Raw genomic sequence first — 22711 nt, forward strand, 5'->3', positions numbered from 1 at the left:
TGCAAAAAAGAGAAGGCAAGAAAGTGTCCTCTTAACTATAGTTAGCAGAGTATGTGATTTCGTGCAGGGATCGCTTCCTGGTACTCAAATTAGGGGAGTTCCCTGGCTGTCCAGTGGTTAAGATTTTGATCCCTGGTCGGGGAGCTAAGATCCCACATGCCTCGGGGCCAGAAAACCAAAACATAAAACAGAAGCAATATTGTAACAGATTCAATAAAGACTTTAAAAAATGGTCCACATCAAAAAAAAGAAAAAACTTAAAAAGAAAAGATTAGAATTAGTAAGGCTTTTCTAAGGTAAGGTGCAACATAAAAGAAGTGAAAGTAAATGCCAGTACATGAGTGCTGGTTACTAACACCTTCAGTTTTGATTTTTAAACATTTATTTAACTTTTTACCAGGAAAGCTCACTTGTTTTAATAAATCCACATTCTAATTCTGTATTTCAATTGACTGAGATTTAAATCTACTACCAGGAGATGTCATTGCACAAATAAATAACTAAATCTTGTTTTTGTTTCATTCTGTTTTTTGCAGCTTTTTTTCGCTTTTGACTTGATAAAGTATGATTTTCAGAAAGATGAACCCATTAGAAATGAACACAGCTGGTGTAGTCGTGTGAAAAAAGGTAAGATTCTTGTATTTGAAGATGTCTCCTCAGGCAAAGTTCTTGAATTTCTCTTTAATTACTGAATTTAGAAGAGAAAGAGTGGTTATTTCTAATATGTGACTTATTTGGAATTTTAATGCAGGTAGAATGGTTTAATTATTAGAAGTTAGAGGCCCCACGTGGGTCACTCAGATGGTAATTACGAAAATTTAAAAGTGATTACTGTGGGCTTATAGTTCTCTTAATCCACCACTCTTACAGTGGCATATGTCTGATGTCCTGTACCACCAAGATATAATATAAAAATGCATGGCAATTTATGATTCTACGTATAGTGGAAAGTGAGACAGACTTTGATTCAAATCTGGGCTCTCACACTTAGAAACTGTCCAACTTTGTCAACCTGCCTGAGTCTCATTTTCTTCATATGCAGAGTAGAGGTAGCAGTGTTTCTTTCGGGAGGTGATTGTTGATACTTTAATGAGATGATGTATGCAGAGCCCTCTGGAGGGCCTGTCATGTGGCCAGTTACCTCCCTCCCTTTCTCTTCTTGCTCCCACTCTCCCTCCACCAGGCTAGTCTTTCTCATAGTTTTGGGTTAGAAATTTTAAGGAAAGCGAGTGCCCCAGTTAACGTGCGGCTGCGTATAATCAATCTAGAAAATTAAATGTAGAGATGTGCCCTTAGTATTGGTTTGAGATCCAGTCTGAAAGAATCAGGCCCAAGTTACTTTCTACTGCCTCAGAATATGTTTAAACTACATTTCAGAGATGACTTCAAATATGGAGATAAAGGTCACAGACCCGGGTTTCTTTGTTTTGGTTTTGGGGTTTTGGTTATTTTCCTGGTAGCTGAAAGATTGGACAAAAATATAAGCCTTGTCTTTTAAAAAGCAAATTTCCCAATCCTCTGAATTTCAAGAGCATTTATCAAATATCTTTCTCTAATTCAACTCTATAGACAGCATCTAAGAAAAAAGTCACTTCTAAGGAGATTGCAAAGAACTTTATTTAAGCACTCTTTTCTAGTGTGTTTTATTTATTACAATTACAATAATATCTGATATTGGAACTTGAATCCCAGAACTGCTTATGCAACCTCAGGGTTTTTCAAAAACAGATTGTCCCCAAATATCTGCTTTACAATTTTGTAATTCTCATTATGGATTGCTCAATTTTATTTTACATTAAAGCATTGTGTCTTTCATAAAGTATGCCTGGGAGGGAAAGATAAGTATACACTCTGACCTTTTTAAGCATTTGCAATAATTAATTTGTCAGTGAAGAAACTATCACCTGTGTCCTGAAGAAGAAAAATAAAGAACATAAATTTTAAGGGAAATATAAGAGGCTTAGAAAATTCTGAAATGTATATAGGGGATGTAGATGGATGGGATATGCAAGGGAGGACAGCCTTTGGAGTCAGATGGACCTGGTTAAAAACATTCCAACTTCAACATTTGGCAGCTGTGTAATATTGGGCAAATTACTTTTTCTTCCTCAATTTCACTTGTAAAATGAATACAATATGAGGCCCTGTCTTACAGGTGTGTGATGAGGATGAGATGGGATACATATGTAAAGTGCTCAGAATAGTGACGGGTACCCAGAGAGTGCTCAATAAGTGTAACAATGGCAGTGATTATGCTAACGATGCTAATGATGGTGTCCCTGATGACAGTGACAGTGAGGGGTCCCTGCTGAGTCAGGGCAGGCTAGTTTTGGCCAGTGGTATGTGTGCCCTTGGAACCCATAATGTCCAGAGGAGTGGGAGCAATAAGAATTAAAAAGAGAGTGTTAAAATGACATAAATCGCTTTAGAGTTTGCGGGAATACAGCCTCATCTAACCCATCACATAGATGTTAGTTTTCTTCACAGTGGCCAAAACAAGTCAGCAATGGCCTTGAAATCTTCTGGGGAAGTGATTGCTGGTCCCCTTTGTCTTCTACTCTTAGTAGTTTTTTACCTTGTTGATTGCTGGGCAATATCTTGATTAACTTGAATAAGTCCGATTAAAAATTATTTTAAATAATGTGTCTAAATGTAATTAAAACTAATAAATTTCGTGGCTTATCTCCTGTCCATTGAGGATTTCCAGAGTAACATTCCAGAGGAATAAAACATATTCTTAAGCTTCTAATAACATATGTATTAAATCAGAGATAATATTGTACAGAAAAATCATAGGAACTTGAATTTGAGTTCTAGGTCCATTCCTTTTTATCTGTTGGACTTTGCTAACATACTTCCTTCTTCTGGACCCTAGTGCCTTCCCTGTGAAATAGGGATTATGATGATCAATTTCAAAGGATTTCTTTGAAAAATTAATAAGATGACAGTTGCATTTCTCTTGGGGCTTGCTCCATAGTAAGTGCCCAATAAATAAATATTGCTACCATCATAATCTTATTTAAAATTATTATTGTAGTTGTTATTTATATAATTGTCATTATTATCAGTGTTAGAATCTACATAATCAAAAAAAGTAGCCATTGCTGTATCCACCCAGGATGTAAAATAAATTTAATATTCCTTTCTTTATATTCAATTTCCTTTTTGTTAGTTTTTCCAAAGTGATTTGTGCTTTGGCAGTCTGTGAAATGGTGTTAGATTTAGGCACCCAGAGTAATTGATGTCAAATATAATAAAAATAAGTAATATAAGCTACACTGGATGTGTTGGTCATATGTAACTTAGGTACATGCATGGTGTGTGTAATAATAGTTTTAATCAAATCACTGAAAATACCTCTCTCCCAGGGGAACCTGGACTTCTCATTTCTCCAGTGAATGCAAAGAATCCCTTCTTTGGCTATGCTGGAAATAGGAAGCAAACAGAAAAGAAATTGCTTTGTGATGTTTTTAAGAAGGGAGATGTTTACTTTAACACTGGAGATTTAATGGTCCAAGACCAGGAGAATTTCCTTTATTTTTGGGACCGTATTGGAGACACTTTCAGGTATGAAATAGCGTTGGTTGCAAAGCTTGCTCCATGATTGTGAACCCTGCTCTGAGTGAGGCTCTGTGGAAACATTATACACCACCTGCTGCCTACCTTCAGGGAACGGAGAGCTTTTATCTCAATAATGTCTCCCAGTTTAAAAATTCACTGCCCATCTGTTTCTAGATTGAAATATAAGTTACATTTTGATGTCATTTTTGTAATTATCTTAACGAATCTTTTGGGTCCAAATCAGTGAGCTCCTTTTTTTTTAGCATATGATACAGGCAGGCTGATGTGAAGTCTAAATGGTAGGGTAAAAACAGAAAACCAATTTAGTCAAATATGGTCTAATTCTTGACCTAATGGCAAAAATAGTGAAACAGCAAAATTTCCCTTTCTTATATTTGCTTTTTTAATTCCTTAGGGTTATTTTAGGCTTATGAATTTATTTTGCTTTACTAATCAATGACCATAGAACAGTAGAGGACAGACAGTAGACAGTCCAAAAACGTTGAATGAATAAATGAATTATATTTCCTCACCTTCTTTGTGTCATGTTAGGAGGTCACCTTATGTAAAATCTTTTTTTTTTTTTTTATGGTACGCGGGCCTTTCACTGTTGTGGCCTCTCCCGTTGCGGAGCACAGGCTCTGGACGCGCAGGCTCAGCGGCCATGGCTCACGGGCCCAGCCGCTCCGCAGCATGTGGTATCTTCCCGGACCGGGGCATGAACCCGTGTCCCCTGCATAGGCAGGCAGACTCTCAACCACTGCGCCACCAGGGAAGCCCGTCAATTCATTTTAATTAAAACATTCATATGCATTAAAAGAGCCAAAGGGGTTAATTCCTAGAAATTAAAGGGGGTCAGTACACCAAAAGACAACTATAGCTTTCCTTTCAGTTTTTTCTATCATTAGAGATAGAGAATGCTTTCTTTGTACTTCACTGTTATTATATTACAAAACAAAGAGGGATTTATTGTTATCTTATTTTTTATGACATATTAAAAAAAAACCTTTTACAGTAGCAGTTGGTACCAATGAGACACAGATAATGTAATTTTAAATAAAAAACAGATACTGATGTAATTTTAAATAAAAAATAGATACCGACTTTGTTGACTTCTCAAAAAAGTTCTTCCTTAGAAATGTTTTTCATTTTGAAAACTGCCATTATTTTTTATTATTAGGTGCTTGCACAGAGCCAAATGCAAGACACTAAAACTTAAAGCTGGGCACCTCATTCTTCAAGTATAGGTAACTAACTGGAACTTGTTTTTTTGTTTAGATGGAAAGGGGAAAATATTGCAACCACAGAGGTTGCCGATATTGTTGGAATGTTGGATTTCATACAGGACACAAATGTCTATGGTGTGGCTGTACCAGGTATGAATATGTTTCAGGTTTGGAAATGGTTCTCAGAATGTGCCACTTTCCTTTCACTTTGCAACAATTTTATTAACTCAGCATTTCATTTTTCACATATTAAAATAAATATCTTAGTTTGGGGTTGGCAAGTAATGTCCTAGACCAAGCTAGCAAACTTCATGGTCACACCAGGGGAAAGGTACCCACTGCATTTTAATGTATGTGTGTATTTCTAAGCAGATCTTGAAAACTCTGATCAGTGACTCACTGCTAGAATATTTACAGCTTTTCAATGGTCTATTATTTTTCTCTTGAAGACTAGAGTTTATACATACCACTAAATAGGAACATGTTCTAATTTAAATGTTTAATAACACTGACTTGTAGTTAAGTTGAATCTTTTTCAGAAATTATTTTAAAATGTGGTTGGCCTCATTTATCGTTATAAATATGCCTATGAGGATTGTCTCCCGTTGGTGAAAATGGCAAAGAAAAGTGACCAACTTGAAATCACAGGACAGCTATTCCCCTTTACTGCCTTTTTTTTTTTTAAACAAATGACAGTATTTTCCAATTAATGTTTGTAGGTGCAGGGGACACTGAGTGTGGGAATGTTTGGATAGGGGGGCAAAGAAAGAGGATATTAACTCTAATAGACAGGCACTGGGTGCTGGCAAAATGCTACAAGAGATTCCAAAGCCCTGGAAAAAAGGTGGCATGATAAACAGTAAGCAATCTGTGGAATTAGTTGTGGAAATACCTGCCTCTAGTTTCTTAACTTGAATAATACCCTTTATTTTTTGCATTGATGCTTAACATGGACATTTCTCTAAAATATATTTGCCTTTAAAAAAATGTTTCCTCTTAATATTTTATAATAGTGGCAGGATGCATATTATGGGTCACTTATGGTGTTTTCTATTCCATCTATTTTGTTTCTGTAGTTTAAACAATTAAACATAGACTCTGTACTTCCTTTCTCCTAATTCATTTCTAGGGAGTAAATCATATGCCCGGAAAGACCCACTCATTTATGCTACTGTTGCATTGTTATTGCTGCAATAGATGTAATGTCTATATTTGTAACAATTAGTGTGTAATTAACTGGATTTTTTAAAAAGTTCACCTACCACTTGTAAAACTGATGCTATTACAAACTTTTTTTTTCAGATTATGAAGGAAAAGCAGGAATGGCTTCTATAACTTTAAAACCAAATATGTCTTTAGACTTGGAAAAAGTTTATGAACAAGTTGTAACATTTTTACCGGCTTATGCCTGCCCACAATTTTTAAGAATTCAGGTAATTTTACCTACCCATAAAATTTAAGACCAGGAATCTGGAGATGGTTTAGTTATAAAATAATATTTACCGCTTAGATAATAGGTGCATTTTATTTTTATTAGAAAATTTCAAGAACAATGAAAAACATTGGGATGCTAAAATATGCCATATTTGAAGCCTAATTATAGAAGGGAGGACAATAAAATGCTAGGAAGTCTTTGTCATTGTCCTACTTGTTGCTCTCCTCCTCTTCAATCAGATAGATGAGGGTCCCAGTGATGGTGGCAAGCCAAACCCAAATCTTACACATGCCTTCATGCTTTGTGAAGACATTTGGTGCTGTGTACCTAAAATTAGGTTCCACCAAGCTGACATCAAAGTGTCTGCAGGATGTGTTTAGACCCTCAGGGCAATTGGCTTTAAGCAATTTTGCCTTTAATTTTTTGTTTGTTTGTTTTTGTGGTACGCAGGCCTCTCACTGTTGTGGCCTTTCCCGTTGCGGAGCACAGGCTCCGGACATGCAGGCTCAGCAGCCATGGCTCACGGGCCCAGCCGCTCCATGGCATGTGGGATCTTCCCAGACCGGAGCACGAACCCCGTGTCCCCTGCATCAGCAGGCGGACTCTCAACCACTGCACCACCAGGGAAGCCCCTGCCTTTAATTTTTTAGCTTCATTCTGTCCAGTCTCCTTCGGGGACCTTATATTTTGCAGGAATTCTGAACTCACTGGTTTTGAGAGGTGGGCTTTCTCTTGTTAGACTGCTGGAGTAAAGTCCAATAAAAAGGAAACAAAATTTCTCAGCTCCTGGGTAACTCTGCCTGCTCATTTATCCAGCCATTTATTCATTTAATATTGTGCTCAAATATAATTTCCCAAAGCCAGTCCTCATCATCTCTTAACATCCAATCACATAGAACTTTTCTGGATATGTTTGTCATATCACTGTTACATCCCTGATAGAGCAATAGCTGACTTAATATACTTTTTTAAAGCATTTGCTGGGTAATCCTTGTGGCCAAGTCACTGCTTGGCCAATGAGACACATCATCTAAACTGTCATAAATACATATTCCATTTACATAATATTTTAAGAGCTTTTACATATATTGTCTCATTATTTTCATAGCAGTCCTCTGAAATAATAAAGGTAGCTAAATATGAAAAAGAAGTAACATGGTTTTAATTGAAATTTTTGAAATAATTGTAGATTCACATGCATTTGTAAGAAATAATACAGAGAGATCCTGTGTAAATGATTACAAACAGGATATTGACATTGATACAATCCACTCATCTTATTAAAATTTCCTGTTTTACTTGTACTCATTTGTGTGTATGTGTGTATTAAGCTCTATACATTTTTATTACCTGTGTAGCTTCATGTATCAATGACCATAGTCAAGATATGGACAATTCCACCACCACAAGGCTCCCTCACGTTACCCTTTTATAACCACACCCAGCTCCCTCCTGCCCCTCCCATCTTGCCCCAGAAAGAATGGATTTTAATTCTTAGTAGAGTAGAAAGTCGATGGATCAAATAATATTTTAAACATTTTCCTCCAAGGGCAACTTAAAATTCACTGTCGTTAAGCAGAAGAAATATTTTGTCACAGGACTCCTCTGTAAGATTAAATCAGTCTTGTACAAATTTAGAAAATATTTTAGGATCATTAAACACCTAAAAGAACTTGGCCCATGAGTGTTACGTTTATTACAGTATTTACTATAGTTAGCACTATGAATGACACTTAGTTGGCACTAAAAGTATTATTATTATTATTTTTATTTTTTAGAAGATGTTGGGGGTAGGAGTTTATTAATTAATTAATTTATTTTTGCTGTGTTGGGTCTTCATTTCTGTGCGAGGGCTTTCTCTAGTTGTGGCAAGTGGGGGCCACTCTTCATCGCAGTGTGCGGGCCTCTCACTATCGCGGCCTCTCTTGTTGTAGACCACAGGCTCCAGATGCGCAGGCTCAGCAGTTGTGGCTCATGGGCCTAGCTGCTCCACAGCATGTGGGATCCTCCCAGACCAGGGCTCGAACCCGTGTCCCCTGCATTAGCAGGCAGATTCTCAACCACTGCGCCACCAGGGAAGCCCCGGCACTAAAATTATTTAATGAATTATAATAAATGATCTGATATAAGCAATGCAAACATATAAGTTACTTCTGACAAAATGAATAAGACAACTATCTTATTGAAGATCTGTTTAGCACAAATTTAAAAAGGATTCTTTTTGGCAGTAAATTTACAAAAAATTTTTAAATGTGATATTACTCAGTATGGCTGAGATGAAATTAAACTGGTCCTTTCATTTTGCTTCTGGGAACACAAATTGTTATCATCTCTCTTGAAAATAAGTTGGTAAATATGTGATCGTGCTCTTAGAATTTGCATATATTTTGATTTAGTAATTTCATTTCCAGAAATTTACCCTTAGGACATAATTAAAGATGTACAAATGTTATATATAAAATGTTATTATTTATGTAGTAAAATTTTTTAATATTCTCTATATAAGTTCAAGAATAAGAGTAAGGTTAATTAACATATATAATTAGATGAGATCCTATGAAACCATTAAAAAGTGCCATTTTGATGAAAATTACCTAACCTGGAGAAACATACCAGGTTAATTTTTTTTTTTTAAAGAAGGCAGACTGTCAAATTGTATAATGTGAACTAATTTTTTTAAAAAGAGAAAAGAATATGTGTTTTTACACAGTTACATCTCATTCTGTGATGACAGTGTTGGGTAGAGGATGAGAGCAGGGAAGAAGGTTCAAAGAGAGGTTGACTTAGTTGCATTCGTTCAGAAGGATGCATATAAATGGCCAAACTATTCATAGAACCTTGTATGGACCCTGCATGTCATCTGACTTAAAACAAGTTTGCTTCCCTATGCCTGAAACTACCACAGAGATAATATCCTTGTCTCCTTTAAATTTCTTAAAGCAAAAATTCTTAAACTTTCTCGATTCATAACGTCTTTAGTGTCTTAGTAATTAATTCATGGCACTCTTGGGCCAAAACAAATACCTAAACATTCATTTATTCAGTACTTAGGGCAAAGCAAAATAACTATTTAGGTCTAATAAATTAGTTGCTGTTTGAAAAAATAATGCATATAAATGGGAAGAAAAATGCTTTTATTTCATATTTAAATAACCACATGTATTAAGGAGATGTAAGTTGGGCATTGCACAGCTCCTCAAATGTTGGAATGAGATTGTGCTGAACAGGGCCAGACTAATTCCATAGTCCACCTTGACTTTTGGTTATACTTGCTTTTTATCATAGCAACCACCAAAAACCCTGTTTCTCAAAGATATGACATCATTGAAAACAATGTATCATAAACTAATATTGAAACTGAACTACCTTGACCAAGTAGTTGGTAGTGTGACAACAGATGTCACTGGGTTTACCTTGAAAAATTTAAATATCCTATGGGGACTCTGGCAATTCACTGAGGTACTATGAGGCACCTCAGTGCATAGTTTGGGAACCCAAGTTTTAGATCATTCCTTACCCCCTCTGGTTCTTGCAGTATTCTGCCTTATGGAATAGATTGCTGTCTTTTATAGCTTTTATCTTCTTGCCGTCTAGTAGCATTCTTAGTACATAATATTGCCTTGACATTGGATTGAAGAGATAAACCTATATGTTTTAGACATATTTGTAATCAGTTATTAACTATGTTCATAATTCTTATATGTTGAATGAAGCTCACAGGAAAATCAAGGTAAAGATTTAAATGTTCTAAAGAGCATTTTAAAATTTCTAATATTAAATTATTAGTAGTGAAAATAGAGATGGTCACTGGATATAAAAATGCTTTCATTAAATATTACAGTCTATATTGTTGAATATTTTATTTGTATATTATACATAATATTGAGTGACTCCACTAATCCTGGTCACTGTTTTATAGGAAAAGATGGAAACAACAGGAACATTCAAACTACAGAAGTTTCGGTTGGTGGAGGAAGGATTTAGTCCATTGAAAATTTCTGATCCACTTTACTTCATGGATAAGTTGAAAAAATCATACATTCCATTGACCAAAGAAATTTATGATCAGATAGTATTAGGGGAGATTAAACTTTAAGCTTTTTTATATATGGGATTTTCCTATGCTGCTTAGGAGAAGTGAAAGGGAGAGTATGTGATTCTTTAATATGAAATGGGGAGAGGGAACTGACATTAAGCATGTGCTATATTTCCTTAACATGCAACAAGTTTTCTTTAATTAAGTACTAACTTTAATTTGTTTTAATTGATAACAAACTTTGGGTGATTATTCTTTTTACCTATTTGGGATTCAGTGCATAAGTAAATATCTGCCTTAAAGTTTTTAAATAATTAATAAGTGGTTAACAATTTAGACATCTGCTAAAAACTTATTAATATTTAAAATTTCTAGTTTTGAGTAAAGGGTTAAATTTTAATCAAATATTTGATTTTTATGTGCCCTGTCCTATAACTCAATAAAACCATCTTTATTAATATGAGTTTTGAAGTTTTGTTTTGATGTTTTTAATTGTAAATATTCATTCAAAGGAAGGTAACTAACTAAATGTATGCACTCCTGTCTCCCTTATCCTAAAATCACATTAAGATGCTAGAAGAAATGTAAAAATATGAAAGCACAAAAACTGGTAAGCCCAAAGCATTTAGGAATTTGGGGAAGATATATAAATGGGATCAAATTGATGCTAAAATCCAACAGAGCTGTAGGAACCACTAATAATACAGGGAAAGAATAGACTAGACTAGGACCCATGAGTTAACACTAAGATCAGAGGCATAAAGGCTTTGAGTGTGAACAGGTTTTTGAGTAGTTAACTGGGAAGTGTATCATAAAGATAGTGTAATAAGCACAATGGTACTTATCTCCATGTAGAAGCACCAGCCTCCAGTGTTTGCCTCAAGCCAAAAACATATAAGAGACTCTCTTACCAAAGTGAGCTAACTTCCATGGGAGGGGGTGGTGGAGTTGGACTAAGAAGCAGAGTAGGGGACAATGGTGACTGCATCAGCCTAAGTGGGCCTCCATTTTCAAGTGGTTTCTGGACGTTGCTGTGGGAGCCGCAGTTGTCTCAGACCCGATAGGTGGCGGCAGCTTGTGTGTGCGCTCCTGCCATGTTCTGGATCGAGCGGCGGCGGCAAGACCTGGCAGGGTGAACCAGTGTCAGCTTGGCCTCTTCGCTCGCCTGGACCCTGCCCCTGGGCTAAGTCGTCAACATGAGCGGCAACAACTTGGATGCGAATGACGAGTTTGATGAGCAGTTGTGAATGCAAGAATTGTACGGAGACACCAAGGACTGTGATACCCAGAAAGATCCCAGTGGAGAAACCAATTCTTTCAGGCAGCAGCCGAATGACACCCCGTATGAATGGGACCTGGACAAGAAGACTTGTTTCCGCAAGATCACTGAAGATTTTATTGCTACATATCAGGCCAATTATGGATTTTCTAATGATGGTGCATCTAGTTCTACTGCGAGTGTCCAAGATGTCAGTGCTAGGACTACAGAAGAACCTCTGCAAAGAAAAACTCCCAAACCCAGTTATCCCAAAAAGAGGGGAGAAAAGAGAAAGGTTGAATCAGGATGGTTTCATGTTGAAGACAGAAATACAAATGTATATGTGTCTGATATGCCTCCAGACATTACAGTGGATGAATTTATACAGCTCATATCCAAGTTGTGCATTATTATGAGAGATCTTCAAACAAGAATTTAAGGTCAAGCTTTACAAAGATAATCAAGGAAATCTTAAAGGAGATGGACTTTGCTGTTATTTGAAGAGAGAATCTGTGGATCTCGCATTAAAACGGTTGGATGAAGATGAAATTAGAGACTACAAATTACATATGGAGGTGGCAAAGTTTCAACTGAAAGGGGAATACGACACCTCAAAGAAGAAGAAGAAGTGCAAAGACTACAAGAAAAAGTTGTCTGCAACAAAAGCAGTTGGATTGGAGACCTGAGAGAAGAGCTGGCCCAGCCTGAATACACCACGAGCAAGTTGTCATCATCAAAAATACGTTTCATCGTATGGATTTTGAGGATGATCCACTGGTGCCAAACGAGATCAGAGAAGACCTTCAAGTAGAGTGTTCAAAGTTTGGACAAATTAGGAAGCTCCTTCTCTTTGATAGGCACCCTCATGGTGTGGCCTCTGTGTCCTATAGGGACCCAGAGGAAGCTGGTTATTATATTCAAACCCTCAATGGAATGTGGTTTGGTGGCCATCAAATCACTGCCCAAGTGTGTGATGGGACTACAGATTATCAGGTGGAGGAGACCACAAGAGAAAGGGAGGAAAGGCTGAGAGGATGGGAGGCTTTCCTCAACACTCCTGAGGCCAACAGAGGCCTTCAGCTTTCAAATTCCTTCTGTGCTCCAGAAGGGTGGGGCCTTCTAGAGTTAGGCATTTTTCAGAGCACCCTGGCACATCTCAAATGAATGTTCAAGAAGCCGCAACTGAAATGTCATTTGAAGAACTTATAGATGAAAAGAAGTTTGAAAAAACAGAAGATAGGGGAGAAGATGAAGAAGCTGCTTCTGAAAAAGATGCTAAAAGAAGTGGCCCTGAAAAAGAGGCTGAAGAAGGCTGTCCCCAAAAAGAATCTGAAGAGAGCTGCCTCGAAAGAGACTTTGAGGAAGGCTGTCCCAAAAGAGAGCGTGAAGAAGACTTCTCCAACGGAGAGTCCAGAGAAGGCAGCCCCGAGATGTAGCATGAAGAGCGTAGTCCTAAAAAAGAGTCGAAAGAGAATGGCCCTGAATGAGAGTCCAAAAAGAAGAGACCCAAAACGGATCCTGATGAGAATGGCCTTGAGCAGGAGTCTGAGGAGGAGGCCAGCCCCCAAAAGGCAGCTGAAGACAGCAGCTCAGAACAAGGGTCTGAAGAGTGCTCAGAAAAGCAATTTGAAGATGACTCTGAAAAAGAGTTAAAAGAGAACGGCCTTGAGAAAGGTTTTGAGGAAGAGGGCTCTGAAAAGGAATTTAATGAAAACGTTTCTGAAGAAGAGTTAGAAGAAAATGACTCTGAAAAATCAGAATTCAAAGATGACAGCTCCAGGAAAGTGTTTGATGAAGAAGGCTCTGAGAAGGAATTTGACGAAGAGTCAGATGAGAAGGAAGAAACATATGAAAAAGTATTTGACGATGAGTCGGATGAAAAAGAGGACAAAGAAGATACATAAGAAAAGGGGCTGGTAGATGCAAATGAAAAGAACGAAGAAGATGATGCAGATGAAAAGGTGTTTGAAGATTCAGATGGAAAAGAAGATGAGGAAGATGTAGATGTAAAGGAAGATGAAGACGTAGATGAAAAGATGTTCAAAGATGAAGATTCCAACGAGAAGTTGTTTGATGACAATTCCAGTGACAAGTTGTTTGAAGATTCTGATGAGAGAGGGACTGCAGGTGGTTTAGGGAATGTTAAGGAGGAAGGGCCTCTGTCCACAGGCAGCAGCTTTGTCCTCAGTAGTGATGACGATGATGACAACGCTGTTTAATTCCTTAAACTTGCTTTGTAGGGCAATTCCTCCATCTCCATTTTGCCTCTGCTCCAGGGTAATTACTAGTAGTGTTACATGAACGTGTGCCTAGAGGTAGGATGCCATCAGATTAATGCAGTGAAGTGTTCATGGCTACCTGTACTTAACAATTTTAAATATATGTGAATTGGCTGTTCAATTCAAACTTCATAGCATAATACAAGTCAACTGGATCCTTGCCCTTTGTCAAATTTGTTAAGCGCATGCAGAATAATATTTTTTAAAGTATTCTGATTGAAGTTTGTGATATTCAAAAATAAAAAATAAGTTGTTAATATGAAAAAAAAAAAAGGAAGAAGTAGAGTAGGACCCAGCAGCAAACTCCTTTGCCCATAAACCTAATTCTCTGTACAACCAGAAGGAAAGTTGACTTTGCCATGTTGCCTCCACATGCTAAAAAGTTTATTTTGGTGGGAAGAGAAGTTGCAGATAGTTCCTTTTTGTCATTGTTAGGAAAACATGTGTTATAAAGTTAAAACATTTTTTAAATGTAAAGATTAACCATAAGTAGCATAGAAATAAAAGGTCACACTTTCAAATGAAAAAAAAATGAAAGAGAAATAATATCAGTTTTGCAAAAATCTGTAATTTTAAGAGAAAGAAATTTTTTAAATGAATAGAAATAGAAAAAGTTAAATAAATCTAAGGATATCCATGTTACCACTATATAAATGAGAATGGATTAATTGTCTTTATTTAAAAGTATTAAGTAAATGAAGAAATTGGCATTTAATTTTTATATTGATGATCTGGCTGTTCTTTACCTTTCCCATTAAAAAACTGTTTTGCCTTTATATTTTTAATTTAGATTAAAATGCTATAAATCTGAATGAACTTTTTTTACTAATTCATAGCTCTTTAAAATCTCTGGAGACTAGATTGGGAGACAAGGTTGTGGAGTAGAAGGACACAAGCTCACCTCTTCTTGCAGAAACACCAAAATCAAAATTAAATGCTGAAAACCATCAACAAAAAACACTGGAGCCTACCAAAAAAAGGTACCATACATCCAAAGACAAGGAAGAAACCACAATGAGACTGTAAGAGGGGTGCAATCATGATAAAATCAAATTCCATACATGCCAGGTGGATGATCACAAACTGGAAAATAATTATACCACAGAAGTTCTCCCACAGGAGTAAAAGGTCTGAGCCACATGTCACGCTCCCCAGCCTGGGGGTCTGGCAATTGGAGGAGGAACCCCCAGAGAATCTGGCTTTGAAGTCCAGCAGGGTTAGATCACAGGAATTCCACAGTACTGTGGGAAACAGAAACTCCACTCTTGGAGCGTCCACACAGGGTCTCATATGTACCAAAACCTAGGGATAAAAGCAGTGAACTCATAAGAGACAGGGCCAGACCTACCTGGTAGTACTGGAGGGTCTCCTGTGGAGGTGGGGGGGTGGCTGTGGTTAGCTGCAGGGACAAGGACACTGGCAGCAGTAATTCTGGGGAATATTTACTGGTGTGAGCCCTCTCGGAGGCCACCATTTTCTCAACAAGACCTAGCCCAACACAATAGCCTGTAGGCTCCAGTGTTGGGACACCTCAGGCCAAACAACCAAAAGGGCAAGAACACAGCCCCACCCATCAGCAGACAGGCTGCTTAAAGTGTTCCTGAGCACACAGCTGCCTGATAAACACACTCCATGACTTGGCCCTGCCCACCAGAGGGATAAGACCCAACTCCACCTACCAGTGGGCAGGAACCAGTCCCTCCCAAATGGAAGCCTGCACAAGCCTCTTAGACAGCCTCATCCACCAGGGGAAGACAAACTACAACCTTGCAGCCTGCATAACGGAAACCACAATCACAGAAAGCCAGACAAAAAGAGACAGCAGAGGAATATATCCCAGATGAAGGAACAAGATAAAACTCCAGAAGAACAACTAAGTGAAGTGGAGATAGGCAATCTACTGGAAAAAGAATACAAAGTAATGATACTGAAGATGACCCAAGATCTCAGAAAAAGATAGAGGCACAGATAGAGAAAATACAAGAAATGTTTAACAAAGACCTAAAACAACTAAAGAACAAACAGATGAACAATACAATAACTGAAATGAAAACTGCACTAGAAGGAATCAAAAGCAGAGTAACTGAGGCAGAAGAACGGATAAGTGAGCTGGAAGACAGAATGGGGGAATTCACTCCATGGAACAGAATAAAGCAAAAAGAATGAAAAGAAATGGAGACAGTCTAAGAGATATCTGGGATAAACACACCAACAATTGCATGATAGGGGTCCCAGAAGGAGAAGAGTGGGAGGAAGGACGTGAGAAAATATTTGAAGAGATAATAACTGAAAACTTCCCTAACATGGGAAAGGAAACAGTCACCCAAGTCCAGAGAGAGTCCCAGGCAGAATAAACCCAAGGAGGAACACACTGAAACACATAGTAATCGAACTGACAAAAAATAAAGACAAAGAAAAAATATTGAAAGCAACAAGAGAAAAGCAAAAATAACATACAAGGAACTCCCATAAGGTTATTGGCTAATTTCTCAGCAGAAACTCTGCACGCCAGAAGGGAACAGCACAATATAAAGTGATGAAGGGGTAGAATCTACAGCCAAGAATACTCTACCCAGCAAGGCTCTCATTCAGATTTGACAGAGAAATCAAAAGCTTGACAGACAAGCAAAAGCTAACAGAATTCAGCACCACCAGACCAGTTTTGCAACAAATACTAAAGGAAATTCTCTATGTGAAAAAGAAAAGGCCACAACTAGAAACAAGAAAATTATGAATAGAAAAGCTCACTGGTAAAGCCAACTACACAATAAAGGTAGGAAATCATTCACACACAAATATATCAAAACAAACAATTGTGAGATGAGGAAAGCACAACACAGGATATTGGAAATGCACTTGAAATTAAAAGACCAGCAACTGAAAACAATCTTGTTTATATATAGATGGCCACATCAAAACGTCATGGTAACTGCAAACCGAAAATCTGTAATGGATGCACACACACAAAATAAAAGGGAATCCAAACACAACACTAAAGTTAGTCATCAGATCACAAGAGAAGAGAACAAAAGAGGAAGGGAAGAAAAAAGACCTATAAAAACACATCCAAAACAATTAACAAAATGGCAATAAGAACATACATATCGATAATTACCTTAAATATACATGGATTAAATGCTCCAACCAAGAGACATAGACTGGCTGAATGGATACAAAATATAAGACCTGTCTTATTTTGTACACTGTCTACAAGAGACCCACTTTAGATCTAGGGACACATACAAACTGAAAGTGAGGGGATGGAGAAAGGTCTTCCATGCAAATGGAAACCAAAAGAAAGCTGGAATAGCAATACTCATATCAGACAAAATAGACTTGAAAATAAAGACTGTTACAAGAGACAAAGAAGGAAATTACATAATGATCAAGGGATCAATCCAAGAAGAAGATATAACAATTGTTAATATATAGGCACCCAACATAAGAGTGCCTCAATACATAAGGCAGATACTAACAGCCATAAAAGGACAAAGTGACAGTAACACAATAATAGTGGGGGAGTATTAACACCCCAGTTAAATCAGTGGACATCTCATCCAGGCAGAAAATCAATAAGGAAACACAGGCCTTAAATGACACTTTAGACCAAATGGAATTAATTGATATTTAAAGAGCATTCCATCCAAAAGCAGAATACATGTTCTGCTCAAGTGCATATGGAACATTATCCAGGATTGATCAAATGCTGGTCCACAAAGCAAGCCTCAGTAAATTTAAGAAAATTGAAATCATATCAAGCATCTTTTACTACCATAACACTATGAGATTAGAAATCAACTACAAGAAAAAAAAAACTGTAAAAAACACAAACACGTGGAGGCTAAACAATATGCTACTAAACAACCAATGGATCACTGAAAAAATCAAAGAGGAAATCAGAAAATACCTAGAGACAGATGAAAATGAAGGCACAATGATCAAAAACCTATGAGATGCATCAAATCAGTTCTAAGAGGGAAGTTTATAGCAATATAGTCTTACCTCAGGAAACAAGAAAAATCTCAAATAAACAACCTAACCTTACACCTAAAGCAAATAGAGAAAGAAGAACAAACAAAAGCCATAGCTAGTAGAAGGAAAGAAATCATAAAGATCAGAGCAGAAATAAATGAAATAGAGATGAAGAAAATAATAGAAAAGAAAAATGAAACTAAAAGCTTGTTCTTTGAAAAGATAAACAAAATTGATAATCCTTTAGCCAGACTCATCAAGAGGATTATAAGAGACTACTACAAGAAACTATATGCCAATAAAATGGACAACCTAGAAGAAATGGACAAATTCTTAGAAAGGTACAATCTTCCAAGATTGAACCATGTAGAAATAGAAAATGTGAACAGGCCAATCACAAGTACTGAAATTGAAACTGTGATTTAAAAACTTGCAACAAAAAAAAGTCCAGGACCAGATGGCTTCACAGGCAAATTCTATCAAACAATCAGAGAAGAGTCAACACATAGACTTCTGAAACTATTCCAAAAAATTGCAGAGGAGCACTCTCAAACTCGTTCTATGAGGCCACCATCACCCTGATACCAAAACCAGAAAAAGATATCACAAAAAATGAAAATTATAGACCAATATCACTGATGAACATAGATACAGAAACTCTGAACAAAATACTAGCAAACAGAATCCAACAACATATTAAAAGGATCATACACCATGATCAAGTGGGATGTATCCCAGGAATGCAAGGATTCTTTAATATACACAAATCAATCAATGTGATACACCATATTAACAAACTGAAGAATAAAAACCATATGATCATCTCAATAAATGCAGAAAAAGCTTTTGAAAAAATTCAACACCCATTTATGGTAAAAACTCTCCTGAAAGTGGGCATAGAGGGAACCTACCTCAACATAATAAAGGCCACATACGACAAGCCCACAGCAAACATCATACTCAGTGGTGAAAAACTGAAAGCATTTCCACTAAGATCAGGAACAAGACAAGGATGTCCACTCTCGCCACTCTTATTCAACATAGTTTTGGAAGTCCTAGCCACGGCAATCAGAGAAGGAAAAGAAATAAAAGGAATCCAAATCAGAAAAGAAGAAGTAAAACTGTCATTGTTTGCAGATGACCTGATACTATACATAGAAAATCCTAAAGATGCTACCAGAAAAGTAATAGAGCTCATGAATGAATACAGTAAAGTTGCAGGATACAAAATAAATACACAGAAATCTGTTGCATTTCTATACACTAACAACAAAAGATCAGAAAGAGAAATTAAAGAAACAATCCCATTTATTATCACATCAAAAAAATAAAATACCTAGGAATAAACCTACCTAAGGAGGCAAAAGACCTGTACTCTGAAAACTGTAAGATGCTGATGAAAGAAATAGAAGATGACACAAACAGATGGAAAGAAATACCATGTTCTTGGATTGGAAGAATCAATATTATGAAAGTGACTATACTACCCAAAGCAATCTACAGATGCAATGCAATCCCTATCAAATTACCAATGGCATTTTTCACAGAACTAGAACAACAACAACAACATAAAATCTTAAAACCTGTATGGCAACACAAAAGACCCCAAATAGCCAAAGCAATCTTGAGAAAGAAAAACAGCTGGAGGAATCAGGCTCCCTGACTTCAGACTATACTACAAAGCTACCATCATCAAAATAGTATGGTACTGGCACAAAAACAGATATACAGATCAATGGAACAGGATAGAAAGCCCAGAAATAAACCCACGCACCTATGGTCAATTAATCTACAACAAAGGAGGCAAGACTATAAAATGGAGAAAAGACAGTCTCTTCAATAAATGCTGCTGGAAAAACTGGACAGCTACATATTAAAAAATTAGAACATTCTTTAACACCATACACAAAAAATAAACACAAAATAGATTAAAGACCTAAATGTAAGACTGAACACTCTAAAACTCTTAGAGGAAAACATAGGAATAACACTCTGACATAAATCACAGCAAGATCTTTTTTGATCCATCTCCTAGAGTAATGGAAATAAAAACAAAAATATACAAATGGGACCTAATTAAACTCAAAATCTTTTGCACAGCAAAGGAAACCATAAACAAAACGAAAATACAACCCACAGAATGGGAGGAAATATTTGCAAACAATCTGACCGACAAGGAAATAATCTCCAAAATTTACAAATAACTCATGTGGCTCAATATCACAAAAAAAACTTTGCAGAAGATCTAAATAGACTTTTCTCCAAAGATGACATACAGATGGCCAAGAGGCACATGAAAAGATGCTCAACATCCCTAATTGTTAGAGAAATGCAAACCAAAATGACAATGAGATACTCCAATAAAGATGTTTAAAAAAATAAATAAGACAATGAGATATCACCTCACACCAGTCAGAATGACCATCATCAAAAAGTATGCAAACAGGGCTTCCCTGGTGGCGCAGTGGTTGGGAGTCCGCCTGCCGATGCTGGGTACATGGGTTCGTGCCCCAGTTCGGGAGGATCCCACATGCTGCGGAGTGGCTGGGCCCGTGAGCCATGGCCTCTGAGCCTGCGCGTCCGGAGCCTGTGCTCTGCGACACGAGAGGCCACGGCAGTGAGAGGCCTGCATACCGCAAAAAAAAAAAAAAAAGGCTGCAAACAATAAATGCTGGAGAGGGTGTGGAGAAAGGGACCCCTCCTACACTGTTGGTGGGAATGTAAAGTGATACAGCCACTATGGAGAACAGTATGGGGGTTCCTTAAGAAACTAAAATAGAGCTACCATATGATCCAGCAATCCCACTCCTGGGTATATATCCAGAGAAAACCATTGTTCAAAAATATACACGCACCCCAATGTTCATTGCAGCGTTTTTTACAATAGCCAAGACATGGAAGCAACCTAAATGTCCATCAACAGATGAATCAATAAAGAAGATGTGGTACTTATATACAACGGAATATTAGCCATTAAGAAGAATGAAATAGTGCCATTTGCAGCAACATGGATGAACCTGGAGATTATCATACTAAGTTAAGTATATCAGACAGAGAAAGACAAATATCATATGATACCATTTATATGCGGAATCTAAAAAGAAAAGATACAAATTGAACTTATTTACAGAACAGAAACAGACTCACAAATTTAGACAACAAATTTATGGTTATGGGAGGGGAGATTGGGCATTTTGGGTTGACTTTTACACACTGCTATGTTTAAAATAGATAACCAACAGGGACCTACTGTACAGCACAGGTTTGAGGGTTTGAGGGTTATTTTTGAAAGCAATCTTGGCAATAGACATAAAATTTTTTCAGTATACCAGAAGCTCAGCAAACCTCAAACTGGAAAAATACAAAGAAAACCATACCTAGGCACATTATGATCACACTGCTGGAAACTACAGATAAAGAGAAATTCTTGACAGTAGTTAGAGAATAAAACAGCATGTTACATTAAAAATAATAATAAAGGACTTCCCTGGTGGCACAGTGGTTAAGAATTCTCCTGCCAATGCAGGGGACATGGGTTTGATCCCTGGTCTGGGAAGATCCCACATGCCATGGAGCAACGAAACCCGTGCACCACATCTACTGAGCCTGCACTCTAGAGCCTGTGAGCCACAACTACTGAGCCCATGTGCCACAACTACTAAAGCCCACGCACCTAGAGCCCGTACTCCACAACAAGAGAAGTCACTGCAATGAGCAGTCACCACAATGAGAAGCTTGTGCACCACAACGAAGAGTAGCCCCCTCTCTCTGCACCTAGAGAAAGCCCACGCGCAACAGCGAAGACTCAACACAGCCAAAACTAAAGAAATAAAAATTAAAAAAAAAAATGGAATAAACCACCAGTTTGAATTATGACTGACTTCTCATTGAAACTATGAAAGACAGAAGAAAATGGAATAATATTTTTAAAATGATAAATAACTGAAGCCAGAATTCTATATGCTGGAAATGTATTCTTTAAGGATGAAAATGAAATAAAAGAAGTGTCAGATAAAAAAATTTATAGCCAGGAATCATGTATTAGAAGAAATACGATGGTAGCTTCTATAGACCAAGGAAAAATAAGAGCAAGTAGAAACTCCTGTCCTCAGGAAGGAATGAAGAATATTGAAAATGGTTAATATGTGGGTAAATATAAAAGATTATGTTATTTCTTTGTTTAAAAAATATTTCTTTGTTTAAAGCGTAATTTGTAATACTGTTTTGGAGGCTTATACTCTGTGCAGATGTAATGCAAATAATAATTATAGCATAGAGAATGTGAAATTCAATGGAAAAATTATAGATGTCTATGAAGCACTGGGGAAAGAAATCTTAAGATTCATTACAAATTAGGAAACTGTAACTTAAAATAAGGATGAGATACTTTTTACCAATGAGATTTGAACAATTAAGAAGATTGGATCTGTCTAGCTCTGGCAACATACTAAAAATAGAAGTCTTATAGGCATTGTTGGTGGACCTATAAGTGGGTTCAACTTTCTGGAGGATAGTACCTATCAGAATATAAAATGCATGTAACTTTGACCCAACAATTCTACTTCTAGGAATAAAAAAATATTGATAGTGAGCCAGTATTTATGTCAGATTATATTCAGTTCAGGGCAACATTATTAATTGAAGAATTGAAGACAACCTAAAATATAGAAAAGTAAAATAAATATTGGTAGAATCCATATTTTGTGTTGCTCTGCAATGATTACAAAGAGTGACTGAAAAGTCAGCATGTGCTGACATGGAATAATTTCCATGTTATATCAGTAAGAATGGAGGTTATTTATTTAAAGGGTATTTATCATTCGTTAAAAATACATTGAGAAGTAAAATATTTACAAGGACAGTTTCAAATAGTTTAATTAATTAAGTATAGAATTGGATGGGGAATGGGTGGGTTTTTACTCTTTACCCTCTGTGTCATTTGAA

The 22711-nt window shown here is 36.9% G+C and overlaps 1 protein-coding gene and 1 pseudogene across 4 annotated transcripts in view; both read left to right on the plus strand.

The window, feature by feature from the left end:
- Nucleotides 1–10716, plus strand: part of SLC27A6 (solute carrier family 27 member 6) — a 64272-nt gene extending 53556 nt beyond the window's left edge. For 3 of the 4 annotated variants that reach the window (XM_060143507.1, XM_060143506.1, XM_060143504.1), the window contains 5 exons: nt 537–627; nt 3369–3567; nt 4840–4937; nt 6090–6220; nt 10142–10716. In XM_060143507.1, the coding sequence (XP_059999490.1) occupies nt 537–627; nt 3369–3567; nt 4840–4937; nt 6090–6220; nt 10142–10318 (696 nt within the window). In that variant the 3' untranslated portion in view covers nt 10319–10716. The remainder of the gene's footprint in view (nt 1–536; nt 628–3368; nt 3568–4839; nt 4938–6089; nt 6221–10141) is intronic. The other variant, XM_060143505.1, reaches the window with a different exon arrangement.
- An 87-nt stretch (nt 10717–10803) lies between these two features.
- Nucleotides 10804–14395, plus strand: LOC132518223 (HIV Tat-specific factor 1-like; annotated as a pseudogene).
- The last annotated feature ends 8316 nt before the right edge of the window (nt 14396–22711 follow it).

This window comes from Lagenorhynchus albirostris, chromosome 3, assembly GCF_949774975.1.
Source record: "Lagenorhynchus albirostris chromosome 3, mLagAlb1.1, whole genome shotgun sequence".
NCBI classification, from domain to species: Eukaryota; Metazoa; Chordata; class Mammalia; order Artiodactyla; family Delphinidae; genus Lagenorhynchus; species Lagenorhynchus albirostris.